Source organism: Lagopus leucura, unplaced genomic scaffold (assembly GCF_019238085.1).
Source record: "Lagopus leucura isolate 7727_CA_CO unplaced genomic scaffold, USGS_WTPT01 Super-Scaffold_1, whole genome shotgun sequence".
Classification (NCBI taxonomy): domain Eukaryota; kingdom Metazoa; phylum Chordata; class Aves; order Galliformes; family Phasianidae; genus Lagopus; species Lagopus leucura.
In genome coordinates this window covers 40,739,421-40,765,680 of record NW_024962250.1, presented here as the reverse complement: position 1 = coordinate 40,765,680, position 26,260 = coordinate 40,739,421, and the positions used below count along the sequence as shown (strand labels likewise).

The 26,260-nt window shown below is 44.7% G+C and overlaps 1 protein-coding gene across 1 annotated transcript in view; it reads left to right on the top strand.

Moving 5' to 3' along the window:
• Positions 1-26,260, top strand: part of SOS2 (SOS Ras/Rho guanine nucleotide exchange factor 2) — a 43,825-nt gene that overhangs the window by 1,944 nt on the left and 15,621 nt on the right. Inside the window, exons 2-8 of the mRNA XM_042867124.1 lie at positions 9,025-9,150; positions 12,137-12,268; positions 13,552-13,716; positions 14,308-14,511; positions 15,985-16,128; positions 19,553-19,663; positions 21,378-21,476. Coding sequence (XP_042723058.1) covers positions 9,025-9,150; positions 12,137-12,268; positions 13,552-13,716; positions 14,308-14,511; positions 15,985-16,128; positions 19,553-19,663; positions 21,378-21,476 — 981 coding nt within the window. The remainder of the gene's footprint in view (positions 1-9,024; positions 9,151-12,136; positions 12,269-13,551; positions 13,717-14,307; positions 14,512-15,984; positions 16,129-19,552; positions 19,664-21,377; positions 21,477-26,260) is intronic.

The following is a 26,260-nucleotide window of genomic DNA, read 5'->3' as shown; positions in this document are numbered from 1 at the left end:
GGCACAGGGGGGTTGGAGCTTCGTGATCCTTGAGGTCCCTTCCAACCTGGGCCGTTCTGTCATTCTGTGGGTGCCACATCGCTGGAGGTGCCTGAGGTTACAGGCAGCTTACAGCAATGATTTGGGGCCCCTTCTGACCCGAAGCAGTGCTGTGGTCAGGCAGTGGGTGCAGTGCCGTGCTCAGTTGGGTGCCCGTGGTTAAAGCTCCCCACGTCACCCTGGAACGAACCACCATGCAGAGAGGTGGGGCTCTGTGGCAGTTTGACCCCAACGGGGTCTCATTAAATCTAAATGGCGTCTTCGGTTGTGAAATAAGATGTAAAAGTCAGAGAACTAATGCTGCTCCTGACAGTGCTAACCACTTCTGTACGTTTGGGTCAAAAAACCCAACATAGCAGGGTTGCCATCCTGTGAGCTTTCTTTCTAACCAGAGAAAATAAATCTTCAGCCCCGGTGGCTGCTTGTTAAAATGTGCAATTGCTTATAGGTGTCTTTTCTCCTTCTCGGTACATTCCTTGTCTGCTGTAGCCACTCTCTAGCAAGAAGCAATCCCACTGTAAGATGCATTTCTTTTCTGAACGTGCAGTATCAGTGAGTCAAAACAAAGTGGTCTCATCGTTCTGGCTGCTGCAGGCTGTGCTGGAGGTGCTGCCAGCTGGGAAACCCTGCCTGAAAGATGCAGTGCTCTGATACAGACACGGGGGGAAGGATCTTTAAACCAGGATGTGTTAGAAATTCATGGCATATTGCACTGTTTACATCTTGCACTCTGGTAACAAAAGCATTGCTGTTATTGATGGGATAGCTGGAAGCTGTACCACTGAAAACCCACTGTGCATTAAAGAAACAGGTTGGTACTTTGCATTTAGAAAGCATTGCAGCTGTATATTATTAATTAGTCTCTAAGTTAATTCTGAATCGAGTTGGAGCTGTGTTGGAACACTCCCCATCAGCAGTGCTGTGTGCAGGTCTGGAGCCCCCAGGAAAGACAGGGAGCTGTTGGAGAGGGTCCAGAGGGCACCCAACTGAGTCCATCCCTGGAGGTATTGAAGGCCAGGTTGGATGGGGCCCTGGGCAGCCTGGGCTGCTGTGAAATGTGGAGGTTGGTGGCCCTGCATGGCACAGGGGGGTTGGAGCTTCGTGATCCTTGAGATCCCTTCCAACCCAGGCCGTTCTGTGGTTCTGTGCCTGTCAACCAGATTAGGTACAACCTGAGGCAGCATCTTTTGTGACTGCAGCTGAGCTTTAGAAACTTTCCTGCCAAACATCTGCTCTCAGAGCACACTGAACTTCCAAGCTTCACCACAGCAATCAGTGCTGCAAGGTCAGGGTAGCATTCCATTTCCTATTTGGAAGGCTTTCTTTGAGTTATTTTTAAATGAGCGCTTAATTGGAGCAGAGAAGCAGGGTTGAAAAACAAATGTGTTGGTGGTTGTTATGTATGCTGAGGTGTGGGAAATGTTAATTTGGAAATGCAACAAGAAATGTAGCTGGCTGACAGGTCAGTGCAGTTACCAGTGCTCGTAGGGTTTCTGTGCTGCTTGCATTTTAAGTGCTTTGAAGAGCTTGACTCTCATTCCTTGTGCATACAGCAAGTTTTAAGGTCATTTTTGATCAGAACTCCTAAAGCCACGTAGTTCTGTGCAGTGCAGCTGGCTGCTGACAGACGGTGAATGAAAAAATGGAATACTTCAGTTCTTGCTTTAATATGTGAAGAAGTTGAGGATCTGTTTCTTGAATGTTATTCTCTATGCATTTAGGCAGGTTTGTATCCTATTTGTTTAAGGAGGGCAGATGGAGGTTGGATGTCAGGGGGAAGTTGTGTGCTGTGAGAGTGGTGAGGTGCTGGAACAGCTGCCCAGAGAGGCTGTGATGCCCCGTCCATCCCTGGAGGTGTTCAAGGCCAGGTTGGATGGGGCCCTGGGCAGCCTGGGCTGCTGTGAAATGTGGAGGTTGGTGGCCCTGCATGGCACAGGGGGGTTGGAGCTTCGTGATCCTTGAGGTCCCTTCCAGCCTGGCCGTTCTGTGATCCTTAGGTGACAGAAGAGTGCTAAATTGCATCTGCTGGGGGCAATCTTCTTTGTGAGGGGAGAAAAAAAAAGCGGTGCCTTGGGACCTAGTCGAGGTGGAATTGTTCAGGTAGTTTCATATATTTATGCTCTTTCAGCTGGTGGATTTAGGAGCATCAAGTCCCCATGGAATGCTGGCTGCTGAGCCGTTGTTAGCAGCAGGCTCGTTCTGCCTCTTGTCTTCCTATCAGTGGTTGGGTATCTTTGCAAGTTGGTTTTGGTCCCTTGTTTGTGGATGGGCTGATTTCTCTTGTTGCAGAAATACTCCCTATCACAAATTAGGAACCAAAGGGACTGGTTCCTTTTGCTTAAATCCTATTTTTTAATGCTTTTTTTTTTTTTCCTTTCCAGCTGTTACCCTGTTTGGCTTAACTACTGTTACTACCTTTTGCAATTGACAAATTGTAGGAGGAGAATTTTCTCAGGCACTGGCACAACATGAAGGTGGTTTTTGGAGCTGAGGTGTTTAAAAAAAGTAGAAGGAGCAGCACAGTTTTATTTGGCAGCAATTAGGAAACACTTCCTACAAATTAAAAACCACAAGCTGTTTGCTGCCGGGAGGAGGGCGTGAAGGGCTGTGCCTGGTTTGTTTGGGGTTTGTCTCAACTTGAGGCATTTTATAAGGATGAATATAATCCAGATGTTTAATTTGAAGATGCAAACAAGTGTTTGTGTACTTATGCCTTTCTGCTCGACCCTTTGCATAAAACAACAGGATCAGCACCTGCCTGCACCTCCTGTGAGACGTCCTGCCCTGCACCTCTGTCCTTTTCCAGCATGTGCTATCTATTGCTAGTCAGGCAGCTGAGGATGAAGAGGTTTGTGTTTATGCTGAAGTGGTGCTGTAGGATAGCAGTTCAGTGAGCCCTCCCTGTGCATAGGGCAGCTGGGTGGTGATCTGCATCCCAGAGGCTTTTTGCAGCACAGTAACTGTGTTATGTGAGTATCTTGTTTTGTTGACCGTGCATCGAATGGTTGCAGTGTAAAAGGTGAAATCCTGAAGTCATAGAGTTACAGAATGGATGGGTTGGAAGGGACCTCAAAGCCACCCCTGCCATGGGCTGGGTGCCCCCCAGCTCGGGCTGCCCAGGGCCCATCCACAGCCTCAGGCACCTCCAGGGATGGGGCATCTAGAGCTGTGGGCAGTGCCAGGGCCTCACTGCCCTCTGAGTGAAGACTTTGCCCTTAACATCTGAGCTGTCTCTCCCCTCTTTTAGTTCAAAACTGTTCTTCCTTGTCTTGTCCTTTTCACTCATGTGAAAAGTTCCTCTTCTGTTTATAAGCTCCCTTTAGGTACTGCAAAGCCACAGTGAGGTCTCCCTGGAGCCTTCTCCTCTCCAGGCTGAACACCCCCAGCCTTCAGCTTGTCTCCATAGGAGAGGTGCTCCAACCTTTGAGTATCTTCATGCCCTCCTCTGGACCAACTCCAGCAGCCTCATGTCTCTCTGTGCTGGGCCCAAGCCTGGACGCAGCACTGCAGGTGGGGCCTCACAAGGGCAGAGCACAGGTCAGTCCCCTCCTTGCCCTCTGTTGGTGCAGCCCAGGGTACAGCTGGTGTTCTGGGCTGCAAGTGCACTGCTGGCTCACATCCAGCTTCTTGTCCACCCCAACCCCCCAGTGCTACTCAGCAGTGCAGCTCTCAGTGTGCTTCTCCTGGTCTGTACGCATAGCTGGAACTGCTGTGACCCAAGTGTGGCACCTTGCTTTTGGCCTTGTTGAACCTCATGAGGTTCCTGTGGGCCCACTTCTCAAGCCTGTCCAGGTCCCTCTGGCTGTGTCCCTTCCTTCTGTCATGTCACCACTCAGCTGGGTGTCATCATAGAATCCTAGAATGGCCTGGGTTGCGCAGGTGCACAGTGCTCATCCAGCTCCAACCCCTGCTGTGTGCAGGTCGCCAACCAGCAGCCCAGGCTGCCCAGAGCCACATCCAGCCTGGCCTTGAATGCCTGCAGGGATGGGGCATCCACAGCCTCCTTGGGCAACCTGTGCCAGTGCCTCACCACCCTCTGGCTCAAAAACTTCCTCCTCATATCCAACCCAAACCTCCCCTGTCTCATTTTAAAACCATTCCCCTTGTCCTATCACCATCCACCCTCACACACAGCTGTTCCTATCCTGTTTATATGCTCCCTTCAAATATTGGAAGGCCACAGTGAGGTCTCCCTGGAGCCTTCTCAAAGCAAACTGCTGTGGGTGCGCTCATTCCCACTGTCTGTGTTCCTGCTGCTAAGCACTGGTCTCAAGATGGAGCCCTGGAAGAGTGCACAGCTCAGCACCAGCCTCTGCCTGGACACGGCCCTCTGGCTGCCACCATGCAACCACTTCCTTATCCACAGAGTAGCCCACCCTTCAAATGCATCTCTCTGATACAGAGTTAAAACTGTGGTGTGGGACCATATCTAAGACCTCACAGAAGCACAGGTAGGTGACATCAGCTGCCCTTTGTCCACCAATGCTGTCACTCCACCATAGAGAGCCACCAGATGGGTCAGGGTCAATTGCAAGTGGATTATTAAGCTGTGTTTTGCTAAAGAGCCTACTTCACACTGTTCCTCTATCAGCATTTACTACAGTTTGCTTTGAGGAAGATCAGCCATCTAGAAAGTGTTGTGCTGGAAATGAAGTCAGGAATTGGTGCAGCTGTTTTTGGGGAGTTGATGGTGTGTTTTTAGGAGATGTCTCTTCAGGTTTTGAAATCTTTGAGCTTCTTTCAAACAGTTACACTTGGAATATGGGGATATTGATGCTGTTGTTAAAGAAGAGTGTCACAGACCTTTAAGCTACTACATCTGGTTCCCTTCTTCCTGGGGAGTGTGACAGTAAATCATCCTGGCTGAGGGATTAAAAATGCCTTTGGAGCAGATGTTTTCTATTTTTAATGGACAGCGTTATCTTCAGAAGAGACAAGATAAAAAGGAACAAAAACCCAGCCTAAAGAGAAACATTTGTCCAATTCATTTTTAATTTCTATCTTTTCAGCACGGCAGTGAGAGGCAAACCCAGAGCTGCTTTCCCTGCCAGTAACGTATTCTCATCACAGTGCATAGAGATACTGTCAAGTGCTGGCAAGACAATAGCAAATATTTAACTTTAATGTACTAATTACTTCTCTTTCTCCCAAATTTATACATTGCCTCAGTTACACAGCCTCGCAGAGCTTTGTGTCCTCAGATCTGGTATTGCTGTGTTGTTATGAGGTGAGGATAATATAAATCATTGCTAAGCTGCAGGCAGCTTTGTGGGAAGAGAGGAGTGTGCAGTTTCTGTGATGAGCAGTTTGCAATTTCAGCGTGCGATCTCTGAAACGTGGTAAGTTCAGAAGTGTTGTTAACTTACTAACAGGTGTTGTGGTGGCATTTTTTAGATTAGAGATTGCTTGTTCTTAGTGAGTGGTGCAGGTGACAAAGTGGAAGGAAGGGACCTCAACAGACTTGAAAGGTGGGCCTGGAAGGATCTAATGAGATTCAACACAGCAAAGGGCAAGGTTTGGCACTTGGGCCGGAGGAATCCCAGGCATCCATACAGACTGGAAGGAGCAGTCTTTGTATCCCTGCATAGAAGGACCCGGGGGTCCTGATGGATGAGAAGCTTAACATGAGCAAGCAGTATGTCCTTGCAGCTCGAGAGGAAATGGTGTCCTGGGCTCCATCAGAAGAAGGGTGGCCAGCAGGGACAGGAGGTGATTGTCCTCCTCTGCTCTGCTCTTGTGAGGCTCCATCTGCAGTGCTGTGTGCAGGTCTGGAGCCCCCAGTACAGGAAAGGCGGGGGCTGTTGGAGAGGGTCCAGAGGAGCCACAAAGATGAGCAGGGGGCTGCAGCACCTCCACTACAAAGACAGGCTGAGGGAGCTGGGCTTGTTCAGCATGGAGAAAAGAAGGCTGCAGGGTGACCTCAGTGCAGCCTGCAGTGCCTAAAGGGAGCCTGCAGACAGGAGGGAGTCAGCTCTTGGAAAGGGGAGATGGCAGCAGGACAAGGGGAAATGGTTTGGAGTGGAGGGAGGGCAGATGGAGGTTGGATGTCAGGGGGAAGTTGTGTGCTGTGAGAGTGGTGAGGTGCTGGAACAGCTGCCAGAGAGGCTGTGATGCCCCGTCCATCCCTGGAGGTGTTGAAGGCCAGGTTGGATGGGGCCCTGGGCAGCCTGGGCTGCTGTGAAATGTGGAGGTTGGTGGCCCTGCATGGCACAGGGGGGTTGGAGCTTCGTGATCCTTGAGGTCCCTTCCAACCCGGGCCATTCTGTGATTCTTTGAGCACTGAGTTCTGCTTCCTGAAAGTGTTGTCGTATTGAATGTAATGAGGGAGGTGGGATTTTGTCGTGTGGTCTTGCAGAAATAACTAACTATGTCTCTGGTGGTATCTGCTGTGCAGTGACTCGATAGGCACGTCCTGGGTTTGGTTGTTTTTCGGGCTCTGTTTATTTTCTGAGCAGTATCTTGTTTTGCACGTGTTCTTACTGTGGAACAACTGGAGCCTTCTGAACGTGTTTTTACTACCAAAATATGTGTATTACGTAAAGATCCATTGAGTCAGTACAGCCAAACCTCTGGATTGTCCCAGTGGTGCAGATTAGAAGGAAGCCTCTTGCAGTCCTGACTGTTTTTCTCTCAGCTTGTAGCATTTGCAGGTACAACAGTTGGGCCCTTGATTTTATACTTAACAATTTCTCCCAGTCCAGATGTCGTAGAGGCTCAGACTTTGTACCGTAGCTCCTGTGGGTCAGATTGGTGCTTGCACAGTGGTTCTCAAGAACTGTTTGGTGCAACATGTAGCTGCTTCTTTTAAGGGCCAAATTACTTAAGGGCACAGCAAGTCAGATCAGAATGGATTCCCGTGTTAGCTGTGGTGTGTTGTTCCATGCTAGCTAACGGCGTTGTGCTCAGAGCCTGAGATCACTGTATGCACCCTCAGTCATTCCTCCTGCTTTGTTCCTACACTCAGTGTTTTACCAGACATCCTCTCCCTGTTTTTTCACATCTTCCAGTCAGAGTTCAGGTGAATTCTCTGTAGAATAGAATATATGGAGTAAGTGTACTGTCCTGGATACGCAGCACCTGGTTTGTGCAGCAAGTGCATAACTGGCTCTGTTTTGTCAGGGTCTCACTATGAAATCATTTTCTCTGCTAGGATGCTTAGGGCACAACTGCTCTTACAGCAGGGAGTGCTGCAGTGAAGATCTCTTGTGGTGCTGCAGGTGGGGTCATTTCAAGTGCAAGGCCTGGGGGAGTGCAGCCTCAACCAGAGACAGAGAGCCAGCCAGGAAAGCACACGGGACTGCAGTACTTAGGCTTGTGTTCACTGTGTGAAACAGATCTCTCTGGAGCTGGAGGAGGGCTGAGTGCTCTCTGCTTGTCCTCGTGATTTTTAGGTACTCCTGCACTCCTCATAAAGCCGAGGGAAATGCAGCACGAGCTGTTCAGACGTGAACTGAAGTTCGTCTTCTTGGTGGCACTGACTTGTGTTATTACAACACGTGATCTGAAACAGCAAACAGGCTTTTTGCATCTTCTCACCCCTTGTACCTCTTGCTCTTGGTGTTTGTGAGGAGCATCTCAGAGGGCTCCTTCTCTGGGAAGCATGGTTGCAGCTCGTTTCCTAGCTGGTTACTAATGCTGGAGCAGTGCTCTTCGGAGAGAAGCGAGGCAGGACCTTAACTTGGCACTTCCTGGTGTTCCATTGTTTGTGAATTCAGCTCTCCTGTTCAGGAAGAACGTGAAAAGTTCCTGTATTATTGAAAACCTGCGGGCTTAAATAAGTGTTTTCATGGAGTGATTTTGGCTTTCTGGTGGCTGTTTTTTTTTTTTTTTTCTTCAATAGTACCCAATCATGCAGGCACTTCAGCTGCAGAGCAGGGCAGTGCAGACTCCAACCCTCACAGTTAAGTGGGAGCATCTATCCTGGGGTACAGCATAAGGGCTCACACGTTTGGCTGTGCTCTCTGCACCCTGCCTGGTGCCTTGGTTACCCACTCCAATATAACCAGCCCTGCTCCCACATTTGCAGCAACTGAATGGTTTGTTTGTCTTGTTCTTGAAACCACGTGCAGAATGTCAATGTGGGGATGTAAGATTACTGTTTTGAGGCAATTAAAATATCATTTGTCTGGGGGAAGGTAGGGAATTCCCCTGGACTGTTATTTATGAGTCTATTGGCTATAGTTTGAGATCCAGCTTTCCTGACTGAGGCTGCCAGGGAAAACAGTGTATAGAATTCACTCTGGAGGGTGTTGTAGACCAAGGTGGTTGTTGGGTTGGAGTGATTTCCAGTGGGAGAACAATTTGGGGCCAGGCGAGTTGCTGCAGCCCTCCAGCTTGTGTGAGTGGGTGCTGCAGCCGCCTGCTGCAGGCTGTGTGCTGCAGCTTAGCCTTGGAAATGGAAGCAGCAATTCACCTCCACGGAATGAGAGAACTGCATTATCCTGTCTGGCATTAAAGGGAAGTGGTCCTCTGCTTATGTCACACCGTGCTTGCCAGTTGGGAGGCTTGTATTCCAATACATGCTTTGCTGTAGGCCTCCTGCACTGCACTGTGCTTTTGGTACCTTCCATTCTCGTGCCTCAGATGGAGTTTGATGCTCTGATTAGTTTTCTGGCTTTCAGGCACCTCCAAGAATTGTTCCAGCCCTTGTCCATGTTGTGGCCATGGCTTTTCATTGCCACGAGTTTAAGAGCACCTTAATTCAGTGCCCTGCCAGGCTGTTCAGTTCTCCTTTCCTGGTTTTCCTGTGGTACGCTGGGGCTCCTCTGTTCACAGGTCACCCAGTATCATTAGCAGGGTCAGGAATAATTGCATGCTGCTCATTCTGTGAGCAAATAGCTGTGGAATTACAACGATGGCTTTCTATGCATCTTCAGCAGAAATCTGCCTTGGCTTGAAATTTCCTTGTGACCATAAAGGGTAAACAGTTTTCAGTTGAAAAGAAGTGCCAAAAAAAGACTAATTTTTACAAATTCTTTGGGACAGGTTCAGCAACAGGTTCACCCCAACCTGTCAGCAAAGGAAGATTCCCTCTACTACATTGAGGAGTTGATACTTCAGCTGCTGAACAAGCTATGCATCGCCCAGCCACGCACAGTCCAAGATGTAGAGGTAAGATGAGCTACTGGAAAACGAATGCTTGCTCCCAGCATCACTGGGAGGAACAAAGGTGTTCTGAGCAGTGCAGCTTGAAGTTGAAGCAAGGTGAATCTGAAGAGCAGAGCTTAGTAGGGCTGTTTTTATAAACTATTAAACAGTATTCAAGTCTCATTAAGCAAGTTCAACTGGAAATTAACTTTCTTATACCATAGATCAGAATAGAAATGGTGGGAATTCTTGCCTTCAGCATTGTTTTTAAAAATGCAGAGTACTTTGGAGGATTTTCTGCTGCTTGAATACGTTTGAACCTAAGAGTGAAAGGATGTTGTAATGATTTTTTTTCCCACTCTTTGACATTATGCAGAAAAAAGAAATGTTGTAATGAAAGGTTAGGCCTGGATTGTGAGCTGAGGGGATGGAGCTGTGTGTTCCTGGAACTCGCTGAGGCTCGTGTAATATTGCAGCTGTCTGCTTTTGTGTCATCAGTTAAAAATGAGAGCTTTCATGGAGCGTACAGCACAGAGGGAGAAAGTGCTCTCATGTAGCTGTGATCCATTATAGCTTTGCAGAGTATTAATTTTGCATCAGTCTGCGTGGCAAGGATTTTCAGCCTCAAACGAAATGAAGTCCTCAAGCACTGTGCTATACGTGCCTCATGGAAATAAACATTTGCAAAATTAGTGCCTGAGGAGTTCTAGATCCTTACCAGATGCAATAATCACCCTTTATTCAACATTGACTCCCTTCATTAATAATTAAGTTTGGTTTATGATTAATATAATACTGATGCATAAAGATTATAGTATGACTAAATAAAACTTAACAGTCCCCTAATAGCTCTCAGGATTGTTACTGCTTTGAGTGTGGGTTAGATGTGAAGCTGAGAAGTTCTGTGCTCTTTCTCCAGCTGTCAGAGATCGTATCCTTCAGTACACAGGACAACTTGAGAGGGCACTGATTACTTTATGCACCAACTCCATCGTTTTCTGCTCCTGAATTAAGGGATGATTGAGTACTCTGTGTGCATCTGAGTTCATTTTTGGTTAGGTACTTGTGTGCTCCACAAATTGCTGTGTGCAGGAGTGCTCACAGGCCTGTGAGGGAACTGGCAGCTCTGAGCTGTGGTTATAGGTGTCACAGCAGATGCTAAATCCTTTGTGTTGTGTTTCAAACATACCTGGCGTTTTAAAGCTGCGAGTAATAAGACAATGTTACACTTGGCACTGTAACAGTTCTTTAGTATAGAAACACAGCTCTGTCTAAATAGTGGTAAGATATTCCCCAGGATCTTATTGTTCAGTAGGTCAGAAAATCCAGACCCTTTCAGAGCAGGGAAAGTAGAATTGAGTGTTGTGTTTTGGTTTGGTGGTGAAGTTGCTGACCAGCAGGCATCTGAGAGCTGCAGGTGAAGGCTCCTGGCTCAGCTCCTGCTGTTTTAAACTGTTAGGAGATGATGTGAGAGTTACAATCTCTAAAGTTTATCATGCAGCTATTTACATAACAGCCTGGGGTTAAGGGAACTATTTGTGCACAATACTAAACCTAAGCATTTGCAAGATGGAGATCAGAAATCCCAAGTTATAAACATTTTATAAATAGTAAAAGCCCTGCAAATGATCTCCAACAAAACACTGGCAAAATCCTGGTGCAGGCAATACGTGCCTTGTCGAAGGACATCCAAATTCCACATTGTACCTGTTTACATGTGCTTTCTGGTAGCTTTTCAAGGGGAGCTCATCTCAGTGAGAGCAGCCTGCGGTGTCGGGCTGCTGCCCAGGAAAGATTGCAGTGCATTCATCTGGCACAGGCAGCTGGCACGGAGGGCTGCCTGTTGGATGGCCATGGGCAGATGCTAGAAAGCTGCCTCTAGAAAGGCCTCAGGCTTCCTCTTCCATTTCAGAGTATGTGCTGCAGTACAGTAGTGAGCTGTGCAACAGCTTTTGGGGTTAAAATCAGATAATCTGCTGCAACCAGAATGCAGTTGCAGCATCCTGGAAAACAACTTGCTTGTCTTGTTATATGCTGGCTATTTAGTTTAGAGAAAATCTGTTTTTCCAGAATCACTTAAGAATCAGCCATCAGAGCTTGGATTAGACTAATTCTTCCAGCAGTCTGCTCCCAGCTCATAGGGGCTGCTGCTGCAGCAGGAAGCCTGGAGAGCTTGTGGAGAGCAGGACAAGGGTTTTACATGTGTTAGCATGGGATTGCTAACGCGTGGAACTGCAGCCCAAAGCAGTCAGCTCTCTTAAGGAGGGGTCATCCTGCTGTTCAAATGCAGGTGGGGAAGTGTGAATCCATATAAAACTTATGAAACTTAAAAACATATAAAATGGCCTGAAATTGCAAAGTACAACAGGGAAAGATGCTCCTGCGCAGGCCAGTGGAGCACGAAGTGCTATGGGAAACTTTCATCAACTGCAGCTCTACTCACAGAATCACAGAATGGCCAGGGTTGGAAGGGAGCTCAAGGATCACGAGGCTCCAACTCCCCCTGTGCCATGCAGGGCCACCAACCTCCACATTTCATAGCAGCCCAGGCTGCCCAGGGCCCCATCCAACCTGGCCTTGAACACCTCCAGGGATGGCTGGGGCACAGCTGGAAGATCTGTGCTTGCTTTTCATTTCTGCCCCGAACTTCACCTGATATAGTATAAACTGCATCCTTTTATGAAATAGGAACAATAACAACTTGTTTTCTTCATTTAGGCTGTGAGCTGTTGAGTGCTTCCTGATGTTTATATTTTGATCTCAACTGCAGTTTCTTACAGTTCATGTGGTCTAAAGATCATAGAGCAGGCGCTGTTGTAGGAGATGGGAAGTTCCTTGTGCTTGGGGCAGGAAGGTTGGTTGGGGTTACTGAAGGAGATAATAGTAAGAAGTATTGCAGACACTGCGGAGGAGGATAATTAACCACACTGCAGGGGAAGTAATTTGTTGTTTTGTTTTTTAAACTTCTCCTTGATTAATGTAGTTCATCTGAGTGTGTCTGTTTGGACAGGAGCGTGTTCAGAAGACATTTCCCCATCCCATAGACAAATGGGCCATTGCTGATGCACAGTCTGCCATAGAGAAACGGAAAAGAAGAAACCCACTCCTGCTGCCTGTGGACAAAATACACCCCTTATTAAAGGTACTTAATGCAACAGTTGATGACTGCTGCTTCTGCACACCATGCACCCCAGCTGTTGCCCTCCAGCATAACCTCTAAAATTATTTAATTTGTGTAGAATTAGGTAAGTTTCTCATATTGGCAGGAAGAGTAAGTAGTCATCACAGACCAGGTCAAATACATGGTAGTGTGGAGTGCATATAGATTCCTGAATTCATCTAATGGGTTGATCTACTTTGAAACATAATAATTTGTTTGGGTTTTATTTATGTTAAAAACTAACTCAACTACCTTACCCACTTCAGTAGCACTGTTTTGATGGCTTCATTTGTTTCAAAATGCTGCAGAAACCAAAAGAGGAGAGAACAAGTAGATCCTGTTCCCTGTGTACTGTAGACTGTGTATCACCACCCTTTCAGTTAGTGTTAAATATCACTGATACCTTTGTTTTGAAACCTGTACATCTGCAGTGATGTTACAGAAGAGCAGATACAGACATTATTGTTGCTGTGAGCAGTGTGACCATCTCTGTTTTCAGATGTCAGTTATAACAGATGTAGAGCTTCTTACTTGCAGTCAAGATTTCGTGCCACATGGTATCTATTCATATTGTGCACATGGGGATCTTTTTTTTTTAATGATGAAACAGCACTCTGATACATTTTGTTTTTTAAGCCAGCGTTGAAACACTTTCAGGTCTGTGCTGAATCAGTAGATTGATGCTGATTCAAACATTGCACTTTTTGTATTTCTTTCTCTGTTTTTGTTTCTGGTTTGTAGCCTAAAAGATGTTTCTCTCCAGTGATGCGTGTGCCAGAGTTTCCAGCTGCATTCAGAAAACGTGATTTGGGCATAAGCAGAAACCAAAGCAATTTTCAGGCACGGTTCCTGTGCTCTGACACACAGTGTCTCAGTTTGTGACAGTTAATGAGATGGAAGAGAAGTTAGGAAAGACAACAGCATTTTGTAAGACCTCTCAACAGCGCTGGTTTCCTTTTGTGAAATCTGTGTCAGACATGTGTGGATGCAGGTACAGAGCCTGTTTGGTTTTTTAATAGAAGTTACATCCAGTATTGAAGTTCCTCCAGTCAGCATACAGCAAATAGCACAAGGAAGCATTTGCAAACATTTACTTTGAGGCTGTCGGTCAAATTTCCTTTTGCTATCCTTTGCCCCTGCTATCATATTGCTGTAAATTATCAACGCAGACAGGATCAATGTTGGTAGAAAACAAAATGTGTTAATGTCATTCCAAGTGAACTTTTAGAGTAAATAGCATTTTTCCTCTTCTTTTCAATTTGTAGGAGGTCCTAGGTTATAAAGTAGATTACCATGTCTCTCTGTATATTGTGGCTGTCTTAGAATACATCTCAGCTGATATTTTAAAGCTGGCTGGAAACTACGTTTTCAATATACGACACTTTGAGATCTCCCAGCAGGACATTAAAGTATCCATGTGTGCTGATAAGGTAAGGAGGGGCACTGAAACAGTCCTCTGGACAGGCAGGATTTTTTAGAGGGTATCTCTGAAGTGGTGTAGGAGGGGAGTCTCACTTAAATGCAGAAGCATTGCTCTTTATTTGTGCCAGAACTGTCCCAGTAGAGACTTCACCTTAACTTGAGCCTGTTTGGGATCAGTAACACTTCTTAACAAATAAATATAAGGACAGAAACAGTTGTCTTCTGTTTCTCAGCTGCTACTGTATTCATGATGTTGTTTTTCATGACAACTGCTTCCTTCTTTATAATACTGAACAGATCTTCAGTTTTCATGGGAGGGTTTTGTCCAAACCTAGGCAGTATGCCTTGGTTTCAGAGTTGGTTCTGTATGAATTGTAACTTGTTTTCTAGGTTGTACTAACTTATAAAGAGAAAAATGGCTTTGGCAACTGTTCCAGCCTTTTGCTGCCAAAGTTTAAATATTACTCCCTTGTGAAAGTGATCACAGAAAGTATTGTATTAAAAACTCAAAGGATTTCTCTGAACACACTGAAATAGCTGAGCTTGAGCCAAGGGTTAGAATCAGGCTTGCATGTAATTCTTTAACGTTTCTTTGCTAGGTTCTGATGGATATGTTTGATCAGGATGACATTGGCTTGGTTTCTCTCTGTGAAGACGAACCTTCTTCTTCTGGGGAGCTCAATTATTATGACCTAGTGAGAAATGAAATTGCAGAAGAAAGGCAATATCTCCGGGAGCTGAATCTGATCATAAAAGTATTTCGGGAAGCTTTCCTCTCTAACAGAAAGTTGTTCACACCTAATGTAAGTCCTTTAGTAGGTTATGGATATGTAATGCTAGTTTCACCATTAGTAGCTGTAACATGCCGATTTTACATGGACCACATTGGAAGTAAAATTGAATATGGTTTATTGTATGTCAGTGTGTAACAACTGTTGACTGTATGTGCAATAAGAGGAGGAAATTGCCACCAGTGGAATGCAGAGTGCTGTTCTCAGAGTGAAGTTTAATGGATGAGATTCCTGGTCAGATGTCAGAGATGGCTGGTGCCTCCTGGTCCTATAGGTAATAGTTACACTTCTGCTTAACACAGAAGTTGTCTACCAAGTGTGCAGGGAATGCAGATGGATCCCTGAACCAACGTTTGAAGTCTACTCCAGGGCATCCTTTCTGTGCAAACTGCAAGTAAAACTGCCCTTGGCTTCAGGCTCGCTAGCACATGACTGACTGTAAAGGAAATCGCTGTTTGATAGATGGTTGAACTTGATATTTGAAATGATATTTGTGGCCAATTGTTTTTTCAGGATGCTAGTCCTAAGGGAAAAGCACAGCTCATGTAACTGAAGTAATAGTAATGAGAGATGGCTGAATCCTTTCATGGGGGGGAAGAGAAGGGGGCCAGGGCAGCAAAGCCTGATCTGGGTTTCCAAGATGGTTCCAGAAGGTCGTAAGAATTGGCAGCAGCAGTCATTTCCATTGCTGCTCAATGTGGAGGTCACTCAGTAGCTGGTAGGACATTGGGGTGTTATGCAGATATGGGGACAGAATTCAAACGGAAAACCCAGGAGAAAGGAGTGATGATTTGGAGCTGAGGAGCAGTCTTGTGTTATTGGGGCATGGAAAGACTTGGATTGCTTGTTTCCCTGAAGAGCTTGCCATGGTGTAGAGCTGGCAGGAGGTCAGATTTAGCTGCACGGTTAGGATAAAAGCAGAGTTTTGGGAAGTGTGTTTCGGAGGGGTCACAAGCAGAAATGCAAGTTGTTGTATAGGTGTGTGTGTTTGTGGAGTGTGAATTTGAATCTAAAAGTAGGATTGGGAAAAGGAAACAGGCAGCTCCTCTGTACCCAGGTAGTATTTTGCTGATGTAGCCAAGTAACGGCTTTAGTTTTACCTGTGGTTTTGAGGCTCTGACCTTGGAGCAACTTGAAATTGCCTCCTTCCTGTTGTGTTCCGAGAGAAGAACCAACAGAAGGGAAAACATCAGCTGCAAACTGTGGCTGAGAAGGACATTTGTGTCCAAAGCACTGAACAGGCTGTACCAGGACTGCTGCTGCTCTTCCTGGGAAGGATGATGTGCTTTCTTTTGCTGAGGTGAGAACTGTGCAAAGCTGGATGTGCCCAGACAAGTTTGCAGGCTGGGGAGGCCATGAAATTTAACTTTCTTTCATTCTCCTCTCCACTTCCCTCCTGTTTCAGACTTCTTAGAAAGACTCTGGTATTTACAGAAGCAAGGTAAGTGATTCTAAATGCTACTAAGACACATTTTGTGTTTGCAGGACATTGATGTGGTGTTCAGCAACATTTCAGATATTCATGAGTTGACAGTGAAGCTTTTGGGATTGATTGAGGATACTGTTGAAATGACTGATGAGAGCAGTCCTCATCCTCTGGCTGGCAGCTGCTTTGAGGATCTTGCTGAGGTACAGATTTTGTTTTGTTTTGCTTTTAATGTTTTCGTTTGGGCTTTGTTAGGGTTTGTTTTTTTTTTAATCCCATAGTTTTGTTTTCCAAGTAAACATTTGGTCACGACTCAAACCTCTCCTATAAGTGCATGAGTAGTGGCTCTTTTAATAAGTTCAGAATAGAGGCCTTCCCTAGCTGTTCTTCGATAGGTAAACTAAATGTGTTTTCTACCTGTCATAGACACTGTATCAAGCAGGTAAGCACAGAAATGAAATCTTACTGTGGAGTGGGAATTAATTGTTCCAGTTCTGCAGGGATGTGGATTTGAAAAGCCATTGTCTGGGATTGCTTACTAGAAGGTGGTGATGCATTGATTTCTGTAGGCCTTGGTGTCAGCCCCAGTGCTGCCCAGGCATTGTAGCATCTGAACACAGCTCTGTGAGATGAGTGACTTGAACTGCTCACACAGAGATTTTGGGATGAGGTGTTCTGACCTGAAAGAGAGAAAGATGAACCACACAGCGAATGTGAAGCTCATGGTTTGTATTAAAAATACTGTGTTTGAGTAAACTGGAACCTTCTCTATTTCACTTGAGTTATGTCTTATTAAGTATGGAGTATGTCTTATTAAGTATGGAGTATGTCTTATTAAGTAAATCAGGTATGTCTGATTTTTGGAATTGGAGGAATGCATGAACACACCGGTACCTTTTGGAACATAATTACTTTATTGGGATTGTGAAGAACTCGTGTCCTTCAGCCCGTGTGCTGTTCACTTAGCAATGTTCACAGAGATGAATTTCACTGGTTTTAGTTAGCTGCTCGTGTGATGTCACTTCAGAAGCCCAATAGAATAGGTCTGTCTGAGTTCTTGAGATGTTAAAGTCCGTTTGCTGGTAGTGATAAGCATTTGAGCAACAAAATGAAGTAGCTATTCTATTGAAACTGAAAAAAGAACTTAACATTTGGACAAATACAGCACAATCGTGGGGAACATACATATCTGCTTATTGCAAAAGCTGCTCTTAGGCAGCCTGTGCTTTATGGGGAACATCTTTGTAAGTAAAAATCTGGCTTGTTTTTTATTAACTGAGAAGCTTTACTAGGCAGTGAAGGATGTTGTTTGTCGAACTCCTTATGCAGTTGATAAGTTTGAATTTAATAGTGCAGTTAATACAGAAGATCTGCTTAACTGTACTGTTTGATGATCTCACATGTAACGATCATCTTTCTGTGGACATGTGTCAAAGGGACTGGTTAAGAGATTAGAAAGTGCAGTGTGTTTACTTGCTCTGCCTCATTGCCAGGCTCGTTTGCTTAGTGTTTCCATTGTAAAGGTTCTTCAACTTATCTGAAAGGATAATTGAAAACAAACAGCCCTTGCAAGCTGGAATTTTCCTGCTTTGTTTTTCTGCATCAGTCCCCTGGAAGGTTTCAACATAAATATTTTGGTGTTTCTGAGACAAGGAGGTATGGGGAGAATTTTTCCCTGATGTGAAAGAAATGCAAAAGCATGGTGCCTAATGCAAGTGAAAATGGATAGTTGCTGGTATGATGGTAAAATTGTTTTGTTGTTTTTTAACTTGACCTTAACTTTCACAATCCTGGGTGCCACAGTTCTTTGTTATTGCCTTAAATAATCTCTTTAGTGATATTCAGCTTGTGACAGAATGTCTTGACTAAGGGCAGAGTGTCTTTGTGCCTCTTTTTAAGTGTCCTTCAGAAGGCAGCTAACAAAGCAAATTTGTTATCAGTAGATTGTAAGCTCATTATCCTGGTATTTGCACTTTAAGAGATATTTTAGGTATCTACAGTGTAAAAAAAAAGTTGGAAACTTCTGCACTACAGAAAAGGGGCTGAGCAGTACCAACAGCAATCCAGAACTATATGCTGTATTAAGGTAATATAGATAGGCTTTCTGTCTTGGCTGGTATGGCAAAGAGAAACCACAGTGTGCAGTGTTACCTTCCCCATCTTTCATTTGGGTGCTGGCAAATAGGAGACCCACTTTGTATGCTTCTAGGTAGTGGTATGTACCACAAAACAGGCTGTGAAAGTGCATTCAGGTTCAGCTCAAGAAAATCAGCCTCTTGGTGCCTCCTCATTTCACATCAGCTGCTGCTGAACTGCCAAATCTATTTTCTTCCCCACCACAAGATAAAATCTGCTGCAAATGGACAGTGATGGTTAGAACTGTGAAGTGGGATGATAAGAATTTGCATGTAAAAAGAGAGTGGATTCCTTGGCTCTCATTTAGTTACAGCTGCCCCATGAGTAAGGTAGGAGATTCCTGAGCCCTCTTGAGCATGCATTGCTTGAGACTTCATATGATGTTCAGACGAGCCTTTGTGGTGCTCCTTACCTCAAATTCTACAGCATTCATTCTGAAGAGCAGTTCTGCATTAAAGTGGAAAGAGAGATGTGCTTATTTTGGGCGCTGTGCCATCAGGGCAGGGTAACTGTGATTCGTGAGTGATTCAGCCCCATGAATCTGCAGACTCAGGAACAGCTTGACAGGCTTTGGAGCAGGTGATGGATGAGCAGTGATAAATTATTCCTGCAGAGCTTCATGTAAAGTCAGGTTTTATCCCATCCTGCTGTAGTTGATACTACAGAATCACAGCCAGATAACCCATCCAGGGTCACGATTTCGGTGCCTGAAACTCTTGATGCTGTCCTGCACAGGTTCTTGCAGCAGATCTCCAACCCAGATGCTGTGGTTTCAACTTGATCCATACTTTCTTGTCTTGGAATTGGTGGCTCTGTACTTGAACTGGACGAAGTTCCCTTGTTTTCTTGTAATCTTTTGGGCATAGTGCTCAGCCTGCTCTTACTTTTCCATACTTCTCACCACAGTTTCACAGGAGCCAAGTACTTCTTTTCTCCTGGTTAAACAGCTCGGCCCCTGAAGACTCTTTTTAACCTCTTTAAGCAGAGTTACTTTGTCCCAGACTGAGATGCTTTCCCAGCTGTACTGCATGGCTGGAGAAAGGTGCAATTAGTGCAGTCTTTAAGCACAGCACTCTGAAATGATGGTGGTACAACAATGCCTCCTTGTGACAGTTTCCAAAGTTCACCTGAAGCGTTACTTTGCTACACTTCTTTCCCAGTTGTTTTTCCTGCTGGCAGAGAGGAGTTGGATAAACCATTCACTGTGAAACGTGAGTGGTGAGAGCCACAACTTCGCTTGCTTCCCACTGTTTCAGCAGAACAGTTTGTGTTAGTGATAAGTATGGTAAGATTGCACACAGTTTTGTCTCAGCATTCCTCAGTTAAGAAGTAGAAACGATTTGTGAATTAATGCATATGTTCTTATTGCAAAATGGATCTTTGGAAAAATTCTACTTGGGTATTAGCTTATTAACAGGATGAATGTTACCATCGGGTGTGGGAATATCATGCATTCTTCTTGTATGTATATAATTCTCTGCCTTTGTTTAGGAACAAGCCTTTGATCCATATGAAACCTTGTCCCAGGATATTCTCTCTCCACAATTTCATGAGCATTTTAATAACTTAATGGCAAAACCTGCTGTTGCTCTTCACTTCCAGGTGAGTGCAAATGAGAGATACTGTATTGGTTTGGTTCTCATGTTTGGAAGGTTTGCAGTAGGTGGTTTCCTCTCATACCTGCCATTTCTGTTTCTGTTTTGCTTTCTAACACCAAGCACGGGCACGAAGGAGCGTTACTTTCTTTTGCTTCCTTTCATACCCCAGGTCCTCGTGTTTAGCACTAGAACTGACAGTTTTTCTTGACCTGTTTATTCAGCAAGATCATCTGTGATTTTTATCAACCTCTGCCAGCATCATGTTTCTACTAAAGGCTGCTGTTGAGAGGAGAGCTGAGCTTGTGTTAAGTAACACACTCAGAGAAGCTGTGTTCCAAGCTAGAACCATTACAGTTAGCTTGTAGTTTGGGACCTACATCTCTGTAAGACGGGTTTCCTCTCCTTCATGGGGAGTGTTTTCATTCCATCTCTGCATGTTTGGTGAGATGGATCATCTCGTTTGCAAATAGAAAGCTGAAAACCCTATTTGAGATCAAATTGGAAGTAGAGTCATTAGATGATGAATCTGGACTCCTCTTTCTCCTCAGCATAGGAGGTGTGGGCTTTCCTGAGGATGTTCCTCTGCACTTGTCCCAACCCTGGTGTGAAAACAGATCCAGGCTCTGGGCCTGGGACACGTAGCAGCTGTCTCTGGCAATTGCAGAGTTGTGGCCTTAAGTCTTAAACAGAGGGGAGGGGTCATTTCCAAAATGGAGATCAAGAAATTTGGATTCTGTTTGGTCATTATCTTGGTGTGGATGGTGGCAGGGATTTCCTGTCCTTTAGAGGATATCTCCTCATCTTAAACGCTGAATTACTGCTGGGAATGGGAAAAGGTTTCTGATGCGTTTTCTAACTCCTAAACTTGTGATGCCTCACTGAGGAAGGGGAGATACTAATATTGATTTCCTCAAAATGTAATGATACCTCCATATCTCTGTGGTAAATTGGCTGTAAACTGAAGCACAGAATGTGTAATTTGAAGGAGGTGTAATTAGAGAGAAGTTGATGACAAATACAGGAGTCCTGACTGCTCTCTTACACTCCAGTGTTTTCTGGAGCTAACTGTGGCCCAGACAGAACATGTTGTATTGGAAATGGATATGAACACTGTCCTGCATTCTGAGATACGTCCAAAATGTGTGCAGCTTAACCACAGTGCATTATTTTTAGGTCTTGCCACCTTGGGCTGTTGCTATTGAGTGCTGCAGACAGTGAAATGTAAAGGTGCTTAGGATTGCAATATGAAGGTCTTTTATATCAAAAGGTGCTTATAAAAATGAGTTGTGGATGACTTGGTCCTCTAGCTCTTACATCTAATTTGCTGCTTCTGGCAGAAATGCAATCCATTCAGCTGCTCTCATGCAGCCATAGCACTTGTAGGGGTTGGAGGTGTTCTCAGAGCTTGCTGGTAAGTATGCATCAAAATCCACCCTAAGCTGCTGATAGGAAAAAAAAGAAAGTGATTACAGAGGTTGGAGGAGCATTGACAGGTTCTATTGCTTGATTTGTTAGACAGATGTTCTTGGGAATTTTACTGTCTTCCTCCCTGGTAAGCACAGAGTGATGTACATCAGAAGGGATGCTGAATGCATCCAACCTAACCACCTTGCTTAAAGCAGGGCTGACTTCACAGTTCCACTGGAGTGCACAGGGCTTTGTCCTGCCCTGCTTTGAGTGTTTCATTGTAAGTAATCCTGTTTATTTTTCCTTTTCAGTCTACTGCTGAAGGCTTTAAAGAAGCTGTACGATACGTCCTCCCACGGCTCATGCTTATCCCAGTCTATCATTGTTTGCACTACTTTGAGTTACTGCAGGTAAGTGAAGCCACACACTTTCTTCCTGCTGAAACCTTTTCTTAGCGTGGAGAATCTGAGCTTTGAAATAGGCAGTTAGATTTTACTTGCTGCAGCTTAACACTGAAAAATATGACAAACATCAGTATGACATCAGAGTGTGTTTGAAAAGCAAATTCATGTGAAAAAATCCTCAGAAGCACCTGTTGCCCCAGTAAGAACATTTGAAGTAACTGTGTATCTCATTATGCAAACCTTGACTGAGCGTGAGTTCAAACATTGTTAACAATGCAATACATAAATCTTTTAATCTTCTCTTTACTTGAGTTCTGTGTTTTGTATCCCTTCAGTACGAACCTAAGCATAATTCAGATAAGTGTGACCAGATGCTGAGAACACTGCAGCTGTATCTCAGTTGATCTTATTGGTGCTGGGAGGAGCACTTCCCTTCAGCAGTCAGAGTGACCTGTTCTTAATTTTCAACCACTTGCCCTGAATACTAAACAGAAGAGATGCTGCAAACGCTGCTGTTTTTCATGTTGTACCACACTTTGTCTGTGATGAGAAGGAATGAAGATGAGCACTGCTGTGTTCTTATTTTCTATCATCTAAGAAATGGCATTAGTGAACTACACAGGCTTTCAGGAATTCCTGTTCAGTTGCTGGAAAGTTGTTCCTGTCGGATGTACTTTGGGGCTCTTGCTATACAAATTGTTTACGTTGGCATCTGGCCTGTATGAGCATTTCTGTGCATTGAGGCATTACTTCCATTAGAAGAGCCTTGCTTGATTTCCCCACAGATGACTTCCACTTGTTTTATTCTGCTGTGCTCTAGCAAGGTGGTTTGCATCAGCAGATACTTCCCTTGGGTATAAAAGCTAAAAGCCAAAAGGTAACTGAGCGTGTATCTGTTTTGCTTACAAGCAAATGTTTCTACAGTCGGTTATGAAATCAGAGGTCAGCAGTCAGCAGGAATTTAACATCTGACATCCATGGTAATCATTCTTGAATAAGAAGAAGCTGTCTTTGCTGTAGAGTGCAGTATCTCAGAAAATACATGGAGCTTTAAGTAGCTGAAGACTGTGTTTAAAAAAGGTGTCTCTTGCATTAGGGAGCTTTGTAATGCAAATAAATTTAAGTGAATTATTAACTACATGGGATATACTTAAATGGATGAAATAAAATATCCTGTAGCTTGCATTTTGTTAATAGTATCAGAAATTACACTTTTTTTTTTAAGTTCTCACTGTAAAAAGCTGTCTAGCATTATAGTACAAGTATAGTATAAGTACAAGTCTAAGCAATCTGTACTCTGCGTTTCATAGAGTCATCATAGAATCCTAGAATGGCCTGGGTTGCAAAGGAGCACAGTGCTCATCCAGCTCCAACCCCCTGCTGTGTGCAGGTCGCCAACCAGCAGCCCAGGCTGCCCAGAGCCACATCCAGCCTGGCCTTGAATGCCTGCAGGGATGGGGCATCCACAGCCTCCTTGGGCAACCTGTGCCAGTGCATCATCACCCTCTGGCTGAAAAACTTCCTCCTCATATCCAACCCAAACCTCCCCTGTCTCACTTTAAAACCATTCCCCCTTGTCCCATCACCACCCACCCTCACAAACACTCAAATCCCCTCCTTTCAGAGAAGTTTGCTTGAATGAAGGAAGAGTAGGAAACTTTGCAACCTAGAACATCTATAATCCAGTGTACAGTCTTTTCAAAGGAAAGAAACTGAAGCCTAGAAAAAGAACAGTTGGTACCTACTATGTTTTTTTCTTCTTTTTTGATCATCTGTGCTATGACTTTGCGTATGCTGAATTAGATAAGCAAAATACCGGTCATTTAATTTGGCCCACAAACCTTCCACAGTATATGGATCACCACAGATTTATAGCCAATTTCAATTCCAAGTGACTGAAATTTTAAATCTGAACATGTTTCTGTTGATAGTCAGATTAGGAAAAAGTTTAAGGAAAAACAAACCCTCTGTAGCTGTCAGTACCACAGGACTGTGTGTATCAAGAGCAGCAAACCTGCATTACCACAGTTTTCATACAGAAGCACAAGCTTTATGAAGTGAGGAGAGGTTTGAAAGTACAAACTGCAGGCAGTGAGAGCAGCACGGGTCTGTGAGCACTGAGAGCTCTGTAATTTACATCTCCCTTTCAAAGTAGTGCAACTTCCCTTTCCATAAAGGTCTGTTGTGTATGGTAAGTCTCTGAGCTTCTTAAAATGTTGTTCTTTCATACTGAAACAACACACTTTAGTGATCTGTGTTGTTATTGTATTGGAGGTCAGGCTAATTGTTTCTTAAAGCTGGCAATTAGGGCACATCAGTATGAAATCAGAGTGAAGCTATAAGGCCCAGCCCTGGGAGAACGTGAGCGTTAGCCTGATTTTTACAAGCTGCACAGTGTCTGTCTGCTTTGTAGGGAACAATAACACACACATCCTCCTGATGAGTGGTTGTTTTGTGCTCTGTAATTCTCAAATTTAAGGCTGCTTGTGAGGGTGGGTGGTGACAGGACAAGGGGAATGGTTTTAAAGTGAGACAGGGGAGGTTTGGGTTGGATATGAGGAGGAAGTTTTCCATCCAGAGGGTGGTGAGGCACTGGCACAGGTTGCCCAAGGAGGCTGTGGATGCCCCATCCCTGCAGGCATTCAAGGCCAGGCTGGATGTGGCTCTGGGCAGCCTGGGCTGCTGGTTGGCGACCTGCACACAGCAGGGGCTTCGAGCTGGATGAGCACTGTGCTCCTGTGCAACCCAGGCCATGCTGTGATTCTGTGATGATTCTATGAAATTCTTAGTGTACAAACTTGCAGGTTTTTCTTTCCTGCTTACTACTTGTGTTTTAGACCATTGTGCAGGGAAGGTGGTTCATTTTTCATAGCCTGTCTTAGGTTCTCATTGTTATAAGAGTTCTCCATCTCCTGGGATGCTCATAACTCCTGTTGGAGTGGCATCAGCTCCTGTGTGCACGTTCTTAATACTGCCTCCTAGCTTCAAAGAATGCAGTCTAGCAGATAGTACAAAAAGCAGTGTTGCCTCTTTTAGCTGTTTTTATCTTTGGCATACAACAGGATTCTGTGAGAGAGAACTAAACAGTGTTGGTTTGTTTTGTTTTGTTTTAATTAGGGAATTCTAACAGTGAAAGTGATGGAAATATTTTCTTGCCATCACTTCTGTTTAGGTTTAAAATGCTTAAGATGTCCTCAATCTACAGCAGTGGTTTTTTAAAAAGCAGAGTGTTTTTGGGATATATGATGTTTATAAAGCACTGGTAACTGCTGCTCTGTTACCATTGTGTTTGGCTGTAGGAGCCTTGGTTGAAAGAGAGCTGGTAAAAATAGAAGTGGAAAAGGAACAGAGTGTTGAAATGTCATAATTTCTTGGCTTCAGTAGAGAAAAGCTAAGTATGAGACTGTTGCTCCTGAAGAAAGCTTCCAAAAAATCTGGTACACTCCCCCAAAAGCACTGAATTGAGATGTGATTTACAGAAATGCCAGTCTGCTGTTTGCTCTTTTGCAAAATAGCAAAACTGAAATGGGTGAAAGCAGAGAGAAGGCATTGGAACGAGCTGCACGGGGAGCCTGGAGGATTTTGAGGAACGTGGAGATGTGGCAGTTAGGGATGCTGTGTAGTGGGTGGAGGTGGGCAGTGGTTGGGTTTGATGATCTTAGTGGGTCTTTTCCAACCTCAGTAATTCTATGAAATGAAAACGTGAAAAGCTTGAGAGTTCCTTCAAGGTGCAGCACTTTGCTTTTTGCTGCTCAAGCCTGTATGTGCAGCCATTTTATACACATTGTAGGGTCCTCTTTCTTGAAGCAGGAGGCAGAAGTTTGCTTGGTGTGTCTGCTCTTAGCACCTGTTAGAGAGGACACCAGGAAATGGCCTTGAGCACCTTGAGTCAGAGGGCAGGCCCTGCTGCTGCAGCTCTTTACTGATGTTGATTGCTTGTTCAACAGAAGACAAACCTCACCATGGGCTGTTTTGCAACAGGTGATTTACGGGAAAGGCTGAAGGGAGTCACACTGAAGAATTATCCTGAAACATGACTGGTAGTGATCAAAACCTGTTAGATCTTGCAAGCAGACAACAAATACGTTCTGACTGACCTCTGTAATCGATTGTCTGAGTGTTCTGTGCTTCAGATCACTCTGCTGAACGCTTGTGAAGACAAGAACCTTAATGGTAGCAGTGCAGGGGGACGTTCATTGCTTCACTGGTCTTTCAAGCTCCAGTGATGTTTTCATAAGTGCTGTCAATAGCAGAGTTCCGGGGAATATTACTCACTGAATGCAGTGGGAAGAACTCCAGGGGTTGTGCAGTCTGTCCAGGTCCTGAGCAAGGTGCAAGTGCAAGATAGGGAAGTCTTTGAAATCCTGGAAATGAGCAGTTCACATCTGTGGTTACGTCCAAGGCTTTCCTCTATTGCCTACAGAATACATTCTGCCTTCTCATGTGACTCTCAGGCACAAGATGGCCCCCATTCATGCCTGTGACTTGTTACACTGTCGTCAAGCAACACAAAGTCTGTGCAATTCTGCCTTTTGATCTTTTCCACTGCTTCCTCATCACTGATACAGACAGAGAAACCCTTTCCAGTGTGCTACAGCATCACCACGGCATCCTTTCTCTAATGAATGCTGCTTTTCTGTTTTCTGACAGTTTTCTGTATAATAAAGTGAGAAGGAAATACTCTCAATTTATCATCACCTAGTATCTTAAATGTGCATATATTCTGATTATATTCCTAACTATATCTGATGTAAGAGGGACCCTTTTCTCCCTTTTCCTAAATATTTACC